The 17,935-nt window shown below is 42.6% G+C and overlaps 1 protein-coding gene across 2 annotated transcripts in view; it reads right to left on the reverse strand.

Moving 5' to 3' along the window:
* Positions 1 to 17,935, reverse strand: part of DNAH9 (dynein axonemal heavy chain 9) — a gene marked incomplete at its 5' end in the record, with an annotated part of 180,545 nt that overhangs the window by 53,234 nt on the left and 109,376 nt on the right. The window contains 5 exons of one of the 2 annotated variants that reach the window (XM_081894902.1): positions 1,415 to 1,619; positions 2,828 to 2,950; positions 5,166 to 5,401; positions 7,861 to 8,049; positions 12,656 to 12,775. In XM_081894902.1, the coding sequence (XP_081751028.1) occupies positions 1,415 to 1,619; positions 2,828 to 2,950; positions 5,166 to 5,401; positions 7,861 to 8,049; positions 12,656 to 12,775 (873 nt within the window). Of the gene's footprint in view, positions 1 to 1,414; positions 1,620 to 2,827; positions 2,951 to 5,165; positions 5,402 to 7,860; positions 8,050 to 8,146; positions 8,275 to 12,655; positions 12,776 to 17,935 lie in introns of those variants that run through there. The other variant, XM_081894903.1, reaches the window with a different exon arrangement.

Consider the following 17,935-nt stretch of genomic DNA (forward strand, 5'->3'; position numbering starts at 1 on the left):
CCTGAATATTTTTTTTGTGGGCTGCAGTGCTGGCCATGCCTAGCAAGAGTGCTGTTCTCCAGTTGGAAGTACAATAGCAGATATTATTCAGTGTGTAATCTAGGGGTAACTTCTGTTGTCAGTAAGTCAACTAACCAAGGGTTGTGGTGGGAGTGGGGAGGTGCTGCACAGCAACCAAGAGAGCTGCCATTATCTTCATTGAGATTACTGCAGCATGCACTGTCTGCCTAGCTGCATGGCAGCTTTCTTCTGGATGTTTAGTTGCATGCTGCCATGCAAGGCCTTGCAAAAAGACAAAAGCTTCCTGATGAAGCTATATTCTGTTTCATTCAGTTAACTTTTGCCAGGCTTTTCTCTCTGGACTCTGTCTACTTTATTCAAGTGCCTTGTATGTAAGCCACCCTGGGAGACTTTTTTGGCTGAGCAGCAGGGAACAAATGCTCTAAATAAATATATGAAGTGCCTCTGCAAACAGTGCCCTCCCACCAGCTGTCTGGCTGCTGTTGGGGTTGAGGGAGGAAAGGGCACAACTGCCACCAACACACCAAACACTGTGTAATGGAATGAGGAGCACCAACAGACAGAGGGCACTGAGATTGACTAGTGGCCTTTTTCAATGAGTGAATGTGGGACCGTTCAGATTTTGCAGCCAGCACAGATGCTGTTTGCAATGGAGACATGGGGCAGCTGCTGGGAGGGGGAAAGAAGCCAGAGGCAGGTCAAGGAAGGCCTCTGCAGTGCTTCAATGCTGCTTGAGGGGAGAGGTGAAATGAGGCCAGGTTGTGAAAGGCCTCTGCAGTGCTGTCACTTCACATGGGAGCAGGACAGGGAGAAGAGGCCAAGAAAAAATGGCAATGCCCTCAGAATGTGGTCTGGGCCAAAACAGGCACACTGTTACTGCTTGCTGCCTGGTCACTGAAGAAAACCCACAGGAAAATAGTCTCTCACCTCCTACGATGTTGCTCCCTCAAGTTGGGGGGTTTTTTCCACCCAGAAGAGAGTCTGTACTTCCTCACATCAGAAAGAAAACTATATGCATAGCCACCAGCCAGCTCAATGCCTAACTCCTCCTTCTTTCTCACCCGTTCTCTTCCTGGTTTCCTACTGTTCACTGCCGCCTCCCTCCATCTCCAGGCATATTTCTCTTCTTGATCCTTCTGCCAACCCCCACTTTCTCTTCTGGCCAACTACAAGGGAAGCACATGCATGCATGCATGCCACTGCATGTGAGTGGGGAGCAAGAAGAGAACGTATATGTGCTGGCCTGTGGAATACATGTTTATTTTGTCTTTGGCTTCTAATTGGGTGTCATGAACACTGGGAAGTACATTTTAACTGTACAAAATTCATTTTGTAGAGGAAGGCTCAGTGGGAAAAGGTTTCATTTTAGGCTTGCAGCCAGCTTGCAACTTACCTTTAGTTCTTCCAGGTCAGGCCTCTCCATACTGACAACTGCTGCCAGCAACTGGTCTTCCAGGCCATCCCGAGTCACGGTGAAGTTGATGAGGGTGCACTGTGCCTGCATTTCCGGCTGGTAATGGGGGTTTGCAAGCTTGGTGTGAAGAATCAGTCGGAAATTGGGGTTGAACTCACACTCTTTATCTCCAATTTTAATGCACCTGAAAGGAAAACAAGAGTCCTCATCTATCTTCAAGGTCTCTCCCACAAGTTGCATATATATATATATATATATATATATATATATATATATATACGTATAAGGTTGTGGGAATGGGTTTTTCCTAAGTCATCATGTGACAATGCTATTCTTGACCTTTAGGCGAAATAAACAGAAGTGCCAAATTGAAGTTGAACGACTATTTTAAAGCAACGCTATATCACTATGAAATGAAAGGTATTCAGTAATATGAAGATAAGAATGCACTGCACCTCTCAGAATTAAAAAGCATGACTTTTTCAATAAGGGAGTGTGCAGGACACCTCAAGGACGTCTGTCACACAGGCCACTTCATACATGGTGGCCGTGGCGGAGTTGTCACTATAAATGGCTTTATGATCAGGACTACACAAGAATATACTTTAATGGTTAGGCACATAGACTGGTGTCATGGCTTGTAACATTTCCACTTCAGTGACAGAGGAATGTTGTGGAAGGACCAGAGGAAATAAACCAAGAACAGAAAAGACAGGAGTGTAGCAAAAGAAAAAGGAGGAATGACAGCTGAATATCAGAATGAAGAAGCTTGTCAAATAAGAGCATTTTTCATTACTTTAATATAAAAGGATTTGTTTGCTTTTTTATTCTTCTATCAAGTCCGTGAGGCTTTGCTTTATTTGACTTGCCTCTTCTAATTAAGAGTACAGCAAACCACATCTGAGTCTTCTATGTGTGACTGCTGTTATTTTTATTATTCTATGGTGATCACTTTCCCAATGCTCACTGGACCTAATAATAAAACAATAATTTAAAATAGAACCCCATGATATAAAAGTAATGGCCTGCTGGATTATTATTTTCTTATCACTCGGGACACCATTTTTCAAAAGCTGCTGCAACAAAAGTGTTTTAAAAGATGCCTCCAACTTGACTATGAGACACCATCTCCCGGGGGAGGGGGCACACCCCATCACTGTTGTATCATTTTTGAGAAGGTCCACCTAATTCAACCATTACAATATTTTGGTTCCTGAAATTTGGACTTGGAGAATAATTTCCCCTGGTGGCCTCTAAGAAAGTTCACCAGAACTTGCACACATATTGCCCACAGAATCGACAGCAGCTCCTTTCAGACAACACACATGCTTTCCAATCATCCAGAACTTGACAACCGCAGATGAGGAGCCTTCTGATTCACCACCATCTTACCTTCCTTTTTTTATTGTCTCACGGCCAAGCAATGGACCTAGAACTGGGTCAACAGATTCTTCCAAGTTCTCAATCAAAACAACTTCACCAGCAGCAAGAGCCTGCTCTATCATATCCAGATACCTAGGAAAGATGGTACCAGGGTGACATATGCAGCAATAACCCACACAGACCTTTAAAGCAAGGAACATTTGCCTTCATAAGGGAAAGAGTGGGAGAAGCAGAGTAAACTCGGGGGTTTAAATATGTTAATACTGGTTATATGGCGGGGGGCGGGGGCAGCATTGAGAGTAAAAGAAAGCGAACCAAGTGTCTGCACTATGTATGCATGATTATGCTGGTCCAGCAGCATGGGGTAGCATTTCACTTGCTAAAAGGAAAGCATGTTAGAGGCACAAAGTTTAATTAAATTCATAGGATCCACAGAGTGATCAGCACCTGCAAGCAAAACGTTTGGGGATACAGTCATGCCCCAGATTCTCTATGCGCAATGTGTTTTTCTGGGACACTTTATTTTATTATGTACAATCCCTTCTGCAACCAGATTCAGATCTCTCTCTATTTTCCCAGGGTTCTTGCTGGCCAAAGTATGTTAGATGAGAAAAGTAAAAGAGAAACCTTTTGAATTAAACAATAATGGCCAAAACTGGAGTGCTACTTGGGAGGAGTGCAGTGTACTGATAATTTAAAGATAAATGACTGCTCTAACAGAGGGAATCTTGACTTTTGCCTTATTCAGGTATGACCATTAAAAAAGTCCCTGAAGATGGGACTTACAAAAAACAAAAACTTGCAAGCACTGGGCAGCTTTTTGTAATCTGCTGAATTTATTTGTTCTTGAATTTATGGGATGAAGTTGTGGGATAAATCAGTCTTGTTTAAGCCTATAAATCAGTCATGCTTAAATCTAATGAATGCATAAATGGGTTTAATGGGTTTTTATGTTGTATTTTTATGTTGTGAACTGCCCTGAGACCTATGGATAAATGATGGTATACAGATTAAATAAATAAATAAGAAAGGCTTCCTGCCAGGCTTAGCTAGGCCACTCCCCCTTACCTTTGTAGGAAGGGTTACCAAACTCTTTGTTCTCTCACTTCCACCATGTGAACCCTACCATTAAGGAGGTCTAAGCTGAATGCTCCAAGCTTAGACCACATGACTTCAGCAAGTCATTTTTGCGCATCTATACAAATAATTTAGAAACATTTACCATTTTGGAACCTAAGTCATACTGCCTGTCTTTTCTTGCTGCTGTATGGGAAAGCATATTAATATAACTTTTGAAGAGTTTGTAAGTAAACCATTTTTAACTTACCAAACGTGTGGTCTCTTTCTATGCTAAGGAAAGTGAGGAACTTTGGTAGCAACTCAGAAGGGATATTTTAAAGGTCTATCAGTCTATATTTCCATGATTAACTTTGCTGCATGCTTTGGGATTTTAAATCTCTGCTGGGGCTCTCTCACCAAAGATTACTTACTGCAAACCTGGATCTAGGCACCCATGGAATTCTCCTTTTATTATTATACCATATCTATTTTTCCTTTTACCAAATTAACCAACAGAAATTGTTTACTTGGATGCATTTTATCAAACACACACATTAACAGAACATGCAGACATGGTGATTTCCTTGTGAAATTGCTGCTTCATTATCATAACCTGCGAGAGTGCTGCTAAACTGACCCTCTTCATTGACAAGACAACATGCACAGGCAACAAAAAACGGCTTCTCATGTGTGCCTTGCCTGTCTCTGAATTGTTTCCTAAGTCTTTCGAAAGATCTGTGAAAGACAATTCCTCAAGAATCCTCAGAGCAGGGGACCATAACAGTTCTATTTTATCGCCCCACCCCTGGACCTCTTCCTTTTGAGAACTTGCAACAGTGCAGCCTGGAAGACCGCTGTCCATGAGGCCGTAGTCTTAAAGGCCAAATATCAGAGGTGAAGCAACAGAAGAAGAGACTAAATCCTCAGCGCTGAAGAACTGCAGTGTGACGCACAGCCAGCTGGTACCCAGAGTCAGCCAAACCTCCTTCATTCTCCTCCTCCTCAATACATTCACAGTTTCAGTGACGTTTCTATGGCAACCATGCCAAGTTCTGCACAGCTCCTCCCCATTTAATCAGAAATCTCTATAATCTTGGTAATGAAAAAGGCAGGTTAATACACAAAAGTTCTACATAGCTGCAAAATTGGAGTGCTTTCCTTCCAAACGTAATTGCCTCCTACGATCTTTAGTCTGAAGCAGAATATACATCAAATCTGACACTGCAATTGAACACATCAGGTTTTGCTTTTTCCCAGCTGCAGCTTTGAATGGGCCTTTCCTGCTCACCCTTTCTGCCCAATCCGGGTCACTCGGAGAGCTTCACCATACTTGGTTTTGATCCACTTGATGCCCTGGAGCTGGGGGTCAACCATGAGCGGCCAGCGCTCGCAGTTGCTGAGGATTGTGGCATTTTCAGTGGACATGCGGTCAGCCGGTAGCCCTTCATTCTGCCAGGCTGCTATGTCAGCATCATCAGTCAGCATCATCAGAGGATCCAAAGATGGAGTCAACGGGATTGCAACCTAGGACAGCAAAAGGCACACAACTTGCAGATGAACAGTAAACACCTATGTACGCCAAGTACCAGCAAGCTGAATTAATACTGCTTTTTCTATTATTTAACAGCAAGTCTCTACTATCGCCTGCAATTTCTTAAGATTGTATAAAACCTTTAGGTGAAAGACTGAGAGGCACAAGAGGGACTTCAAATTTCCTGCTGCATCACTGAAACTGGAATAAGGGGAATAAGGTATTTTCTGCCTCCTAACCATCAATGGAAAAAAAACCCAGCTTGGGCAAAGGAGTACTGCACATAGATACCAAACTCACCATTGTGTGCACCATCAAAACCAAACAACCACCACCTGGAACCCCTTACAGCAGTGGTTTTCAACCAGTGTGTCATGTCACCCTGGGGTGCCTTGAATGATGGTTGGGGTGCCACAGGCAACACTGGCCTCTGTCCCTCTTTCTTTCCCTCCTCTGATACCCTGTCACGACTCTGTCTCCCAAAGGCTTGCACAGCTGTTTATTGAAGCAGACCTGGCTACAAGCTCCCCAGATGAATGGTGCCTCCAAGAGGCATTTGTCTTTGGGGGTGGGTGGGGGGACAGCTCAGAGACCAGGGATGGCAGCTGCCCAGAGGACTAATAAGGAGAGGGGAGAGGAGAGGAGGCTGGGGGCACACTCCACAAGAAAGGGTGTTTGAAAAAGGGTGAGAGGCTGCCAGCACTGCAGGCAAGGGGTGACATAACTGGGCTCCTGAGCCCCACAGGGGTGCCACAGAAAGAATGTAGTTGGTTAAGGGAGCCGTGGCCTCAATAAGGTTGAAAACCTCTGCCTTGCAGTATCAGTTTCAGGGTGTAATTACCCCTTGGGATCATTGTTCTCAAGCTTTTCAAGCCACACCCATTTGATCTTCAGAATGCTGCTAGCATTCACGTGCATGTATTATTCAACAATGCATTGAATGTATATGTATATGTCTTCATACAAGTGTATATTTATTTTAAAGTGAAAAATTTGTGTAACAGCCCCAAGGTTCAAGAAGGTATTTTCCAAATTTAAAACTAATTAAATGCAGGATAAACCTTGCCCCATTGACATATGCCTTGCCCTCCAACATGTGAATCAGCCCACACAGCTGAAATGGAAACAAGGGTCCTTTCTTCATTTCCTAGGAACTGAATGGTTGGTCAAAGCTAGATATATTTTCTACATTCAACATTCCACTATCCTGGCTACAGGATAGTCACCCAAAGGGAACACAACTTTGAAGGGATTACCATCTGGTGATAAATACAATATTCAAAGCTTTCTGCAGAGGATTAAATATTTTTGTGCCATGGATTCTGCCCTCATGTCCCATCTTTTGAGAGTAATATGGAATGCTTCTCTTAACTGGATGCATAAGGGTCCCCAGCTAGCCAAGTTACAGAGTTTCTAGATATTGCCACCATCAAATTTATTTAAGAAAAATGTACTTCTAAGCTGAAACCATAAGATTTAAACACAACTGGTTTGTGTAGTGGTTTCTGTTTTGCCCTTCTTGTATCTGAGCCAATGGGGAAAGAACGTGCTGCATTTACACTTTTCAAACTTTAGTCTTAGAATATAGGGGAAGAGAACATCAGTAGAAATACAGCTAAGTTAAGTTTTCACAATTTTATCAAAGAATCATGGACTAAATCAGGGATCAGGAACTTGTGCCCCTCAAGGTAACATTGGACTGCAGATTTGGGAGCATCAACATTTGAAACATCTAGGAGTCCAACAACATCTGTAGCCACATGTTCCCCATCCCTGGGCTAAGATAAATTAGCTCATTGGCAACCCCTCCCTCTTCTACTTCAATACATCCTTTTGTGTACAAAAACAACAAGCAATGACACAAAAACCTCAAAGAATGAGGCCTGGGGCAGGTTAAACTGACAGCTTGATAGAACAGGATCAGATTGCACCTTGTACTTTTGCAGAATGTAATTAACACATTCACAAGTCTGCTGTGATGCTGCAAGGCAGCATTCACAGTTCCAGAAAGACTTGTATACACCAGGCGACCCTAGAGCAAGCTTTGCTTACCCAGAAGGCTTGGAACTAGAATCCCTAAGGGTACATCATATATCTTAAACACTGGAGCAATATAATAATAAATTATATAGAAATGCTTTTTAAAGGATTGTTTGGCATTTTAGAGAGAATAGTAGACAGAAGCAAACAAAAATGGAAGATCCAAAAGCTCTCTCTCTGTGTGTATTGTGGACATTCACAACCTATTAATTCAAAGCCATCTGGGTAAATAATAACAAACGTTTCCCAAATGTCATAGTCAGCAACAGGGTGCAACACTTTCAAAAGTCCATTCTAAACCTGGTTCCAACACAATTATAGACTGCCTTTGATTTCAAGCTCATGACAGAACAAAAGCACAGATTGGAAAGCAGAGATGCATCTGAAAATTTGACAGTTATCTTGTGCTCACTTTTAGCTGGCGCAAGTATGGTTTCCATACGCTGTCCATTAGGTCCTGCCTGTATTTCTTGCTGAAGTAACCCAAGTAAGAGACGAATGCAGTTATCAATAAGACATCTCCACACAGTGCACTCTCTTGCTGCTTGAAGTCTTTCACTGATTCAGCCCACCTCACATTTTCAGAGGCTAGGCCCCCAACCTAGAATGAGTAGTGGAAAACAAACCACACAATTAAAGCTCATTGAATAAATTCTGGCTTCAGAGATTTTTCATTCTTAGGAGTGCAGGCCTCTTACAAGGTACTGGTTGGGAGTAAGAAAGATGTCTATACTGGCAACCTAAGAAGTCCTGTTTCACAAAACTGCTGTTGGTGAAGAGTGATGCAGTAAGGAGCTTATAGCCATTTTACATCTTTGTGCCCTTCTTTTTGGAATTTTTTGTTTAGATTATGCATAGGTCAGGAAAGTAAAGTTTGAGGAACAATTCTCCCAACCGACCCTGGCCTCAGAAATTGACCAATGGTCTGGGCCTAATTGAACTAGCATGCTTCTCACACTGGGACCCAGCCCTGATGGGATTTTAAGTCAGAGAAAATAATGTTTCCTATTGCTGCTTTACCCAGAGGTAAATATGAGTAATATGCTATTACTCTACCATATAAGTTTATAGTCAGACTGAAAATGCCTGGTTAAAACCTTTAAAGCTTTTTCTAATTGAATAGACAAAGTAGTCTTTCCAGAGAATGGTATCTGTTACAGGAAACGACAGGGGAAGCACATTTGGCTTTGCGACTTGAGGCAAAATGGGAAGTGCCATCCTGCCCTGCCACATCTGCTGCCAGTATCAGCACCAATTTTGGGTGAAATCATGCTGAAATCGTGAGAGATCTCATGCACTCTGCAAGATGTCATGTGATTTCAGAGATCTCTGGAGACTTCTGCCACCTGAGGTGCAGGCTTCACTCTGCCTAATGGCTACACAGGCCATGGGAAACCATCTATTTAGTATTTTTATAATAATAATATTTATCTCTCAGAGCTTTCTACAAAGTAATCAAATTGGATGTTGGAAAACATGATTAACTCACTTTTTTGCATATTCATTTTACTGCAATAACTGAAATATGTCTGTCTAAAAAAATATTCTGAGTTCTCTTAATCGAAACAGCCATTTTACCGAACACTTCGAGTCGCTTCAAGCTTTTTCAATAGTGCCGTTCTTTGTACAGTGATGCCTCGCAAGACGAAATTAATCCGTTCCGTGAGGCTCTTCGTATAGCGGTTTTTTCGTCTTGCGAAGCAAGCCCATTGACAGCTTGGCAGATTAGCGCTATTAGCGGTTTAGCGGCTTTTAGCGATCAGCTGTTAAGCGGCTTATCAGCGGATCAGCTGATAAGTGGCTTAGCGGCTTAGGAAAAGGGGGGGAAGGGGAAAAAACCTGCAGGAACTCGCAAGACATTTTCGTCTTGCGAAGCAAGCCCATAGGGAAATTCGTTTTGCGAAGCGCCTCCAAAACGGAAAACCCTTTCGTCTAGCAGGTTTTCCGTCTTGTGAGGCGTTCGTTTTGCAGGGCACCACTGTATTTGATTAACATGGTAAAATTATGTAAATCTTGGTTCACATTACACACAAAAATGCCTGGAATTGTTGAGAAACAATTGAAGTTGTTGAAACCAGGTTCTCCCCAACTTCACCATTACTTTCTTCAGAAGTATTACATCCAAATAGTGTGGTACATAAATCCATTTGTTCTTAGAGATCAATAAATTGAGGCCTCATTATATGCACTGCTAATGTTCAGTTAATGTCTTTTTCTGTGGCATCTATCACTTAGAGAACATCATCTTCAAGGCAGGCAATTCTAAAACCTTTTTTATTTTCTCAAACCTTTTATAATCTTAGCTGATGCTGTTGGGTTGTGGGTCAGTTGTTGGGTTGTGGGTCAATTGTTTCAAAACAATTTTATTTTGTTGTTTTTAAAAACATGACCACTGCTATCGGGCACTTTTTAGTGGAAAAGAAATTAAGGAAGGAGAAGCTGCAGAACTGATAGGTCAGAGTATCAGAATAAATACTAAATGAAAGAGTAATCCTAAACAGCAACAAAAAGATTTATTTGGAGAAAACAGAACAGAATGTGAGATCAGGCATATAAGACAATAAATACAAAAATAGCATGCTAATTTTGTTACAATTGTGAGAGATGTATTTTGAAGGTGGAAAGTGCTGGCAGGAGAAGATACTCAGCATTACAAGATTTCCTAAATTACTGCACCATTGGCAGGTTGTCTGTTTGTTTTAAATCAAAAGAACAAAACAAATGTTAATTGAAATGAGTACCTCTAATTTTACTATTCCAAGCAAGGTAAACACATAAAGAAAAGAGGAATATTCCCAAATAGATAATCATTTCCTGAGACAGGTGCACCAATAAAAAATCATGAGTCATCTTGAAGATTGTGGGGGACTGGCATTTTGGTAATGGTGATGTCAAGTGGATGCTGCTCAAAAATTGCATCTGTGAGCAGCACCAAGTCCACAATAAACTGTCCCACGGAAGTTCCCTTGCTTTAAAGCATCAGGGAGTATGTGTCTTTTGGTCTAACAGTATTTCAAAATTAATACATAAAATAATATCCCAGGTATATGGAAGGCAGGATAGAGTAACATAATGTTGAAAATACACACTCATCACACACCAATAATTCTTACCTTTCAAGATCGAACCATGACACTGAAAAGCACAGGTGCTAACTTAACTTTGTTAAATATAAACTGGATGAATTATGTATGCAAGTTTACAACAACAAACTGGAATGCCTTGTGGCAAGAAGTGTTGAAATGCACGTTTTTCATCTGCTTCCAGAAATACAAAAATAATGCCATAGGTATTTGGTTGGCCACTGTGAGAAGAGGAAAAGTGATTTCCATCTCCGATATTCCACTTCCGCTTACCATGGGAAGCTCAGACTGGCCTCCCCTCCACATGTTTGCAAGGGAAATTACTGTAAGTCATCTGAGTTTCTGCTGTGCTTGGGGTGCAAGTACCCTCATTTTTACCAAATTAGTCCAAAAGTGCATAAATCATACACAGATGCCAGGCAGGACAAGAGGTCAACTTAAAAATAGAAAGTCTAAGATTGAAAAACATCCCACATCTGTGCTATAAAGCAAAATATTTCATTTTACCAGTTTCCATCTTAATTAAGAGATCACCCTCCATGCTAATTAGTTGTTATTGTTCTTTTCCTTTTTTCACTTTTTAATTGGCTTCTCTAAGAGTGACTTCTTTGGTAACAGCCTCAAAGCTAAACTCTCAATGCTCTGTAAATAAACACAAGTAGGAATGTGGAAATGACTAGCTCCACTTGCTGGTGAAAATGCAGAATGGTTTGATACTTGTGTTGGAAAAGCATGACGGGAAAAGTGTCTCCTATTAGCCGCTTGCTGCTTGCCTTAATTATTCTCGGATGCAGCGTTTATCTGTATGAAATTTTATGTTAAACTTTTTAATTAAACTAGACTTTGAATGAATGTGCTCGGTTTAAATTAGCCATGACATCATTTATGGCAGTACAGAAAAGCATTCTAAGCTTTAGTGGCAGATATGTTCCAGTGCATTAACAAATTTGTTGATGTATTTTAATAATAGTAGTAGTAGTAATGTAGGAAATAAACTAGTTTGTAGGGTGGCCTTAAATCATATATAATGAATTTCATGAACTACTTAAGGCTTAACCCATTGTACTTGCCAACAGCACTGGCTTGGATATATTAAAATACAACTGTCCATTTGTAGCATCTAAAGCATTTGTAGACTATATCACTTTTCTAATACACATAGCTATAAGCTGCAATATCTCTTACTCTAGCTGAACGCTACTGAAGTCAGAGGAAAACTTCAGTGTCAGTGAGTACAGGACTGCTGCTCTAGTAATTCTATATGATTATGTCCCTAACTAGTTCAACTGACTGCTTTTTTTTTTTTTAGCAACCAGCAGGCCCTTACTTTTTGCTTCTTGTTAAACAAGCAAGGCAGGCCTTTTGCACAACACAATACTATTACAACTACACACATGAATAGACACTTATTGCAAAGATAAAGGGCAACAGTGCTCATTAAAAACCCATATGCTCATTAAAATCACAAATTAAAGGTTTCATTTCACAGCAGCTGGAGCTAGTGAATGGCTGCTATGCCAACAGCCATGTATCATTCACAAAACCAGACAATACAGACATATACTGCTATGAATGATTAAAAGTGGAAAAAAGGCACGGGGGCCGGATTGTTGTCCCAAAGTTTGAAGGCTTTACATGCAATGGTCGCATTGTGCATTTGTGGCTAGTTCATTAGTCCAATCAGATATGGCAGTCAAGGAGTTTTATGCTCACAGTAACTAATGACTGCTGAATCTACGCTTGCACAGAACCACTAAAGCATTCACTACAATGCTCTTCTGATCTATTCACATGCTACTATTCCTTGGAGAGATCAAGAATCCTAGCTGTCACTTGATTTTTCTCCCTGAAGCAGCACTCCACACCGGGAAACACTTCCCCTGGAAAAACAAGACTAATAAATAAGAAAGGGGCACATGCTATACATATCCTGGCTGAATAATTGCTCCCTTCTGTAAGTCTGGTGTCATACCAGTATGCTATTTGCTTTCATTCTGAGCTGGACAAACTTTCAGATTCAGAAGCACAGCTAGTTGTCCGTATAGCACTACACAAAGTTCTTCCTGTGCCCACCCACAAGTTGGCCTTCACATGGTGGCCCAAACCTCATCAAGTCATTCTCACCAGGCGATTTGCAAGGGAGATGGTCTTCGCTGTGGCTTCGGCTTCCTGTTGACATTTTAGCTTCTCTGCTGTGGCCTTCTCAAATTTGGCTGTAAGCCTAGCCAGGTTCTCGTTAAGGTGCTGTAGTGTGAAAAGAAGAAAACCATAGGAGAAACTAAAGATCATGACGTGATGCAATTTGAATTTATGTATTCACAAACACCCCTCATCAGAAGGAAGTGGGCTTTCTTCTGTTACTCAAGAAGACACACCTAACAGAGGTTATTTATTTCATCGCTGCTGGAAATACAGTGGTGCCCCGCAAGACGAATGCCTCGCAAGACGAAAAACCCGCAAGACGAAAGGGTTTTTCGGTTTTTGCGTCGCTTCGCTAGACGATTTTCCCTATGGGCTTGCTTCGCAAGAAGAAAGCCCATAGGGAAATCTCCGGGGACCTCCTTTAAATGCTGGCGGTGGGGAGCAAAGCCTTTCCCCCCCCTCCGGCCTTCAGAAGAGGTCCAGGAAGGCTGGCGGGGGCCAAAAGGCTTTGCTCCCCACCGCCAGCATTTTAAAAGCGGTCCGGGATAGCAGGGAAGCGCTTCCCGCTATCCCGGACGGCTTTTGAAGGCAGGCGGGGCGGAGCAAAGACTTTCGCCCCCCGCCGGCCTTCAGAAGAGGTCCTGGACCTCTTCTGAAGGCTGGCGGGGGGCGAAAGTCTTTGCTCCCCCCTGCCTGCCTTCTCGGGAGAGCGGAAAAACGCGCTGCGATTCTCCGGGAGAGCGGGAGAGCGGGAAGGCAGCGATTCTCCCGGGAGAGCGGGAAGGCAGTGCTGCGTTTTCCGCTCTCCCGGGAAGGCAGGCGGGGGGGAAGCAAAGACTCTCGCCCCCCGCCGGCCTTCAGAAGAGGTCGGGGGACAGACTGTCCCCGGACCTGGTCTGAAGGCGGTTTCCATAGGAACGCATTAATTGATTTTTAATGCATTCCTATGGGAAACCGTGCTTCGCAAGACGAAAAACTCGCAAGACGAAAAGACTTGCGGAACGAATTAATTTCGTCTTGCGGGGCACCACTGTAGAAGAACCAGTCTGACCTTTTAAATTCACAAACCCACAGAATCCCCTTGAAGCATCAACTATGGTGCCAACTCTGTGGGAAAAACAACATGGTTAAAACCCTCTCCTCCCATGGGGAATCGGGGGGGGGGGGCAAAAAAGTCAGGCCTCTTTGCAGCAAGCTGATCTAGGCTTGACCTGGGGTTTCTAAGGGAATTCTCCATCACTCTAACAGCTGGCCTCTTCCACAGTTAATAAAACCTACCTCACATTACCAGTGGCGTAGCATGGGTGTGCAGGGGGGGCCGGCCGCACCGGGCGCAACATCTGGGGGTTAGGGTTAGGGGGCGCAAATCCACGGGTTAGGGGGTGCAAATCCACGGGTTAGGGGGCGCAAATTACTTGCCTTGCCCCAGGTGCTGACAACCCACGCTACGCCACTGCTTATTACACACCCCTTTTTTTAAACTCACCACATTATTTGTGCCTAAACATACATTATAATAATCTTAACCCCTTGGACATAGCTGCTAAGGAGATAGCTGCATCCTGTACCTTTGACAGTTAACATGGAAAAGTGAATGTTGGTAGGCTCAGCTTGCTATGCAGGGGTGACAAAAGCTTCACCTGCCCAACTTCCTTCTTCCCCTATGCAACTATGCATCTTGCCCCCCCCCCTGTGCAAAAAGCACAGAGCAGAAAAGGAAATTGCCTCCTTGCCAGTTAAGGCTTACTGCCCTTGAGATTGTTGTCTCCAGGCTTAATACTTATTTATCAACATTATTTACCAGCCTAAATGTGGAGGGCTGTTTGTGTGGAAGCTACAGAAAGGGGTGTGACCAAGGACCCAAGCAAAAATGCCCTATTTAGCTATGCTTCAGTGGTCTGGCAATGGACTTTGAAAGCGCCATCCAATCACTGCCCACATATGATGACATTCTCTTCCTGCTGCTCTGTAAAGCAAAATCAGACTGTTCTCAAAGTTATTGAAACGTTTCGCTTCTGTGACAAAAGAACTGAAGTTAACAATTGATTTTTATCTGCACCCAGCACAAACAGCTTAAACCTAAGTGCCTCTAAATCATTTTAACACTGCTTGAACAATACACTAGAAATAAACCCAAATATGAAAAGGGGGCTTCTTCTTCTTTTAGTAGCATCTGGAGTTACTTGATCAAATAGCTGCACAGAATACAAAACGCAGCCTTTTCAAACGTTGTTTATCATTAAATCCCAGAGCTGTAACATTTAAAATGACTTCTGCACATTAAAGTTTCCACCATTTCTGAAAGCGTGTGCATGCATTTTCATTTATTTATTATACACTGGATCCCAGTTTACACGCAGCTGGGTTTCATTCATGCAACATTCTGAGAGGAGAGGCAGAGGAGGTTCCTCATTAGGATAAAGTGAGGCAGTGCCCTGCCTGCTTAGGGTACCCCCTAGGAGGGTGGGATGGGGCAAATCACACTAGTCCCACTGTTGTCTTCTCTTCCCCCTGATCTCTGCCACCCATCCTTCCCTTCATGCCAACTCAGCACACTTCTCCTTCCTGCTATCCACTCTTTCCTTCCTTCCTTCCTTCCTTCCTTCAGGTGAATGTTTCCTCTGATGGCTGTTTTGTAACTGTTATTGTGGTCTCATTGGATTTTATGCTAATATTTCAATTAATGATTTGGCGAACTATGGATTTCTAAAAAAAAAATTTTGTTACTATTTTACTCACTGAGCCTTGGAATTCTTCTTAAAATAGGCAGGATATAAGTTTTTAATTATTTATTTATTAAGAATATTGACATCCCACTTTTCCAACAGAATATTGCTCAAGGTAACTAACAATAAAAGGAAAATTCATCAAGCTAAAGACTTCCCTTGGTTATGAATGGTTTGTATCATCACCCAAAAACTCTAAGAAAAACACTGAAGAATAAATTAGTTGGATTTGAAGTAGCTTGGTTCATTACTGCTCACACTACAAATGATTTAGGCAGCAGCTATTAAGTTTGAAGATTTTCAAACATGGGTAACTCTGAAGAACGTATATAGAAATTATTTTGTAAGCTGTCCAATGTTACCATATTTCAAAGTCATTTTACGTTGGATTTTAACCACCCTAGAAAGTTTTCTTGTGATTTGTAAAGAAATTATGCTGTGACACAGATTGGTACGTTTTCCTAATTAAAGACCACATTTTAATTGACAGTTCTAAGCAGTTTTCAATTCCGTACCACACTGTGTTGTGAAGCTGGAATGATTTTTATAATATAATATATTCAGTGTTTATGAGATTGATTTGGTATAAGATGGTGATGACCCATGAATGTTTTTGTTGCTGTTGCCAACAATAGTGTGCAATACCTAAAAAATGGATTTCCCCCCGATTTAAAGCTAGTTTAAAGGTTCGCAACTTCAATTGACAAAGGGATTCATTATCCCTTAGTAAAAGTCACATAATGTACTGTTCCAAAGAATTAGCTTGGATCCAGGAAATCTTTAATGCAAACGTTCATGGGCGTAGCCAGGATTTTTGTTGGGGGGCAGGCCTTTTGTTTGGGGGGCGGAACCTCAGTTAGCTATGGATTGGGGTGGGGCAGCTGCCACTCCCTGCCCTCCCTTGGCTACACCCATGCAAACTTTAGTACTCATTCCTTACAAGTGCATGGATCTCTAACTTCTGCCCAAACCCATACTGTAAATGCTCCTAATAGTCAAGAATGGCTATTCCAGGCTCCCAGCTGCAGGAATGCTCCAATTATATATACATATGTGGAACTATGCTCACAGAACAAAGGTAGCAATCCCAACTACCCTTACATTGAACTCGAGGGGATTTATTTCCGATTAAATATTACAAGTCACTGTTCATGGGAATGACTAGAGAAACATTCAAAATCTCAGGACAATCAATTGTCTGGACAAATGAGTTATGTAGACATTCCAAAGTGTTGTTCTGCCAAGCAGCCTTGTAAGAAAGTCTACAAAAATAAACTAGACCTGCCCCCTGCTGAATTTACTCGCCTGCCTATACAAATCTGTCAGTCTTCCATGGTCTATGGATAGTCTGAAAGAAACAAAAGCAACAGCTCCTTGTACCTGTAGGTGATTCTCTCACAGCAACCAGCCAGAAGGGCAGCTATTAATAAGCTTGATGTATAGTATACACTGTGGATTACAATACTAGATTTTTTTACTTTTTATTTTTGCACAGCCAAATGATGTATAATGCAAATGCCATCATCTCATAAAATTTTTAAGATGTGCATCTGCTATGGGGTAAAACTAAAATTCTGGTTACTGCCAACAGCGGAGGAAGCTCCTCAGGCACCTGGGGCGACGTGCCCAGGGGCGGGGCGAGCCGACCGTAAGGGTGGGGCCAGGGCAAGGCACACCACGGGGTCTCCAGAGTCTGCCTGCCTCCTCCCACTCGGCTGCCCTACAGCTGGGAGGGAGGCAGTGGGCAGACCATTTGGGCAGCGCGGAGCCTGCACGCACCCAAGCCACCACATCTCTCCCAGGAGAGACATGTGGCTCGGGCACACTGCAGGCCCTGCTTATAGTGCCACCCGGCATTTTGTCACCCCTCTCAGTGGTGACACCCGCACCCACCACACACCCCTTCCTCCGCCCCTGGTTACTGCAGCATGGGAATAATAGGTAGTGCAACAAAGCAGGAGACACAGAACCTGCCTCATCCCTCACTTCTTCAAAGCTTTGAGATGTTGCTGAACTCTTTTAACCCCATCAGCCCCAGCCAGCATGGCCAAGGGTCAAGGATTATGGGAACTGTGGTCCAACAGACAGGGAGGTTCCCACCCCTGTCTTAAAGGAATATAGGAAGGCTCTCTGAATTGACACCTCACAAACCTAGAAAGAAATGTTAGTGGGTTTCTGAAGAAGCATTCATTCAGCTGCAAGCAACCATCTGCCAAGCTGTTTCAGAAAGACATGTCAAGGGCCAAAGGTTCACAGCTATATTCCTGCATGTCATGTAAATCCTGGGGTAGTTTGAAAGACAGGTTTCACCACTGGCTAATGTGGCAACGTCTCAAAGCCATGAGTAAATTTAGATCCTTGTAATAGCTTAACTGGGACTTAAGAGAATTAAATTAGAATTTTTGCAATTGATGTGAACAACTCAACTTTATCAGTCACATAGCCCCTGTAATCTCACAATATAGACAAAAATCAGATTGGTTTGCATCAGGTAGTAGCAGCAAAAAAGACATGACATAATATGATGACAAAGATA

This window comes from Podarcis melisellensis (genome assembly GCF_964234715.1).
Source record: "Podarcis melisellensis genome assembly, chromosome: 2".
NCBI lineage: Eukaryota > Metazoa > Chordata > Lepidosauria > Squamata > Lacertidae > Podarcis > Podarcis melisellensis.